The following is a 3,933-nucleotide window of genomic DNA, read 5'->3' as shown; positions in this document are numbered from 1 at the left end:
ATGAACCGTGTCTACCCAGAGTAACGCTTAATGAAATCTGGTTATTAGAAATTTACATCAGAAAAGAAAACATGTAGTGGTTTACTTTATTGATTTTTCTTGATCTCTAATGGCTTAGAAGTCTGTTAAATATCCTAAATTTTACACGATACAAATGCATTATAATTACAGCTGTCAGGCCTCTCTTGGCCATTCATTATTTGCATTCATTAAAACAGTTTCTATCATGATGATATCCTGTGGGGTTAGAAATCTGATGGGAAAAAAAAAATCTTGAAAAAGTAAAGTTTGCAAAGTCAAACTCATAAGAACAATACATTAAGAATGAAAAGTCAAAGCTGGTTAGAGAAAATAGACCCGGAAGGTAAATCGGGGAGGCAGTGGCCCTTTTGGCAGTGTTACCCATAGCTCACACTAGCTTCCTTTCATCTTGCTTTTATATCCCCCATTGCATCATCTTGGTTATCTAGACACTGCACCAAAGCAGGCTGACAGCCATGTGTGGGTTGCCTAACTACAGTAACCTGAGATTTGGCCATCTGGTAGGCAATTCTCTCCTTATGAAGGAAGGTCTACTAATGATTTGTATCATCATCATTATTATTAATACCTCAGAGGCAACCCCACCCAGAAATGCTGAGAACTGTTGGAATAGGACACGGGTGGTGCCAATGTGTACCTTTAAATATCTGTCATCACAGCACAGGCTCCCCTCTTTGAAGGCAGCTCTGAAGTGTTTTCAGCCTGTTCATTCTCTCTCTTGCCCACCAGAGTCTGGTACTTACTCTATATTTAACTTCTGTTCACTCATCTGGAAGATTCTGGCCAGCACTATGACTGACGATGAGCTGTCTGCCTTGGTGGTGGATAATGGGTCAGGGATGTGCAAAGCAGGCTTTGGCGGTGACGACGCCCCCCGAGCTGTGTTCTCCATGGTAGGGCACCCCGGCACCACGGGGTCATGGTAGGCATAGGCCAGAAGGACCGCGACATGGGGGATGAGGCCCAGAGCAAGAGAGGCATCATGACCCTGAAGTATCCCATTGAGCACGGAGTGGTCACCAACTGGGACCATACGGAGAAGATCTGGCACCATGCTTTCTACAACGGGCTCCGCGTGGCACTGGATGAGCATCCCATCCCCCTCACCAAGGCATCCCTCAGCCCCAAGATCAACCAGGAGAAGACTCAGATCATGTTCGAGGCTTCCAACACACCTGCCATGTATGTGGCTATCCAGGCTGGACCCCAGGCATCGTGACGGATTCCGGAGATGGGGTCAATCACACTGTGCCCACCTACGAAGGCTACGCCCTGCCCCATGCCATTCTTCGTCAGGATCTGGCCGGCAGAGACCTCCTGAAGATCCTAACAGAATGAGGCTACAACTTCACCACCACAGCTGAGCCGGAGATTGTTCGCGATGTCACAGAGAAGCTCTGCTACGTGGCCCTGGACTTTGAGCAAGAAATGGTCAGTGCTGCTTCATCCTCCTCACTGGAGAGAAGCTACGAGCTTCCCGATGGGCAGGTGATCACCACTACGAATGAACGCTTTCAATGCCCTGAAGCCATTTCCAGCCCTCCTTTCTGGGCACTGGGTCCAGTGGGATCCATGAGACAACGTTCAACTCTGTCATGAAGTGCAATGTGGATATTCGCAAGGATCTGTATGCCAACACCATGCGCTCTGGAGGCAGCACTATGTACCCTGGCACTGTTGACTGGATGCAGAAGGAAATTGTAGCCCTGGCACCCAGCACCGTGAAAACCAAGATCACAGCTTCCCCCCGGAGCGGAAGTACTCCGTTTGGATTGGGGGCTCCATTCTGGCCAGCCTGTCCACGTTCCAGCAGATGTGGATCAGTAAGCAGGAGTATGATAAGGCTAGTCCTGCCATCATCCACAGGAAATGTTTCTGAATGGGCTTCCATGCCAATGCGTTTACACTGTCCCCAACTTCTAGGTCATAGCAATGGTTCTGCTTTTATCCACTTGCAATTGAGTCAAGGTAAATCTTCCACTCTCGCTAGTGGGTAAACCAGCAAACTCATCTCCATCCAAGTACTGTGGGCTCCCCACCAGCTAACCATATCTTGACCTCTATCAATTTAAGGAGGATTCTGAGATCCTATTCTATTTTCTTTACCTTTAGGGTTCAAAGGCATGTAGACTTGCTTAAATGAAAATAAGTGACAAGGAGTAAAATGAGGAATGTCCTTTCAGAATTTTCAAGCTTTAAATACTAGTTCTTGCTTAAAATATTTAACCATAGCAGGCTGTACCACCCTGTAAAAAATGTATATGTATTTAGCAAACATGTCTTATTAGAATTTTGGTTTTGTTTTACTTCTTTCTAGAGAGATAATGAACTATATGGATGAAGAAAATCCATATTTACATAAGCACTAAGGAAATATTTTATCTTAAAATATACTGATAAATCTGGCTATCTGAGCAGCTAATGTGAATTTCTTAATTCCCCAACAGTCACCATTTTAGTAACTCCTTATTTTGTTTTCCTTATTAAATTAGCATAATGAAACAGCAGTGTTCCATTAATATTGTTTATAAATCAACTATTTTCAGCTCAGAATGGAGTTCTGCTGGTCAAACACATATTTTAATGTCTCACTTATCGAACTTCATTATGCTTGTAAAACAGCAAAACTACTACAGCTAAGGCCTAACTTTTAAAATAGAAAGAGAGAGAAAGATACTGTAATATCAAATTAATTAATGTCAGTATGCTGCAGCTTGACACGGATAATTGTATTTCTATTGCTCAGCATAATAATGCACGTCTGGAATAATTTCTATAGGCCGTGATTTTGGATATTTCTCTTATCAAGGATTTCACTGTGGGAAAACATAGCTGCAGCATCTTTGAAAATTATAAATTCTAGTATCAGTATAGTATTTCCAATTTTATTACTGGAAAGATTTTAGAATAATTCTGTTTTATTATGTCCAGTAACTAGCAATACCTCTTAATGTGAAGTGTCTCTAAGATATCAACATCTTAGAAAACATCAGTGCGTCTTCCTATGTTCTCTAAAATTTTGTAATGAATCTAATGGTGATTTTCAACCAATTTTAAGTACTAGCACATTTATTTCAGTCTATTCTGTGGTTTGCCATTATCTGAATATCAGAGATGTTTGTATTTTTCAGGGGTCTTTTTCTGAAATTTTAGAATATTTGGAGGGTTGTTGCTTATTAAGGCATTATCACATTCTCAGGAAAAGAGGAATTTCTTCTCTTCTCGTTTTAGTTAGGAAGCTTATATTTGTGTTTTAAATCTCTAAATTGGAGTCTTTATGCATTTTTTGCTTAAAAATTTTCAAAGAATTTGATTGTTTCTTATTTTCTTTTATATGACAACACAATTGTTAATTCATTTAACCAAAATTAACCTCCAAAGGCACTTTATTTTATGACTTAGAGTTTTCTCTCTTCTTTAATTAACTTTAAATAAACTAAAATTAATTCATACCTGAATTTCCTATAATTTCTCCTCAGTTCTTCCAAATAAATGTAGAATGATCCAGAGAGAACCACTTTTTATATGTGTAACCTATTTATCCGTATGTTATAATTTTATACCTGATACGTTTGACCATGTAAACATTAACAGGAAATTTAAAAAAAAGAAAGAGAGCTAGTAGATAAGGTTATACATTCCTTGTAATCTCAGTTAAGTTAGGTTTTAGTGGATGAACTGGTCTTCAGGTCATTAGTAGGCAGAGATAATAGCAATAATAATAATAGCTTGAATTTATATGCTGCAACAATTCCCGTTTGCAGAGTAGTTCTCACAAACACTCTGACCTACACTGTCAATTACCAGAAAAAAAACATATCTCCCCATCCACAGAAAATTTCTGGGACAGGTAAGGTGAACCTCCAAGAGAGAGAACTACTGAGCCCTGGA

General features: G+C 40.3%; 1 protein-coding gene across 1 annotated transcript; it reads left to right on the top strand.

The window, feature by feature from the left end:
* The first annotated feature begins 833 nt into the window (after nucleotides 1-833).
* ACTBL2 (actin beta like 2) lies at nucleotides 834-1,921 on the top strand. Its single transcript, XM_033852881.1, is given in 5 exon segments — nucleotides 834-939; nucleotides 942-1,241; nucleotides 1,244-1,570; nucleotides 1,573-1,784; nucleotides 1,787-1,921. Coding segments are annotated over 5 exon segments (1,080 nt in total).
* Nucleotides 1,922-3,933: the final 2,012 nt, after the last annotated feature.

The sequence above is a fragment of the Tursiops truncatus genome, chromosome 3, assembly GCF_011762595.2.
Source record: "Tursiops truncatus isolate mTurTru1 chromosome 3, mTurTru1.mat.Y, whole genome shotgun sequence".
In the NCBI taxonomy this organism is placed as follows: domain Eukaryota; kingdom Metazoa; phylum Chordata; class Mammalia; order Artiodactyla; family Delphinidae; genus Tursiops; species Tursiops truncatus.
Note: the sequence above shows the minus strand (reverse complement) of the source record. Positions and strands in the feature narration are given on the sequence as shown.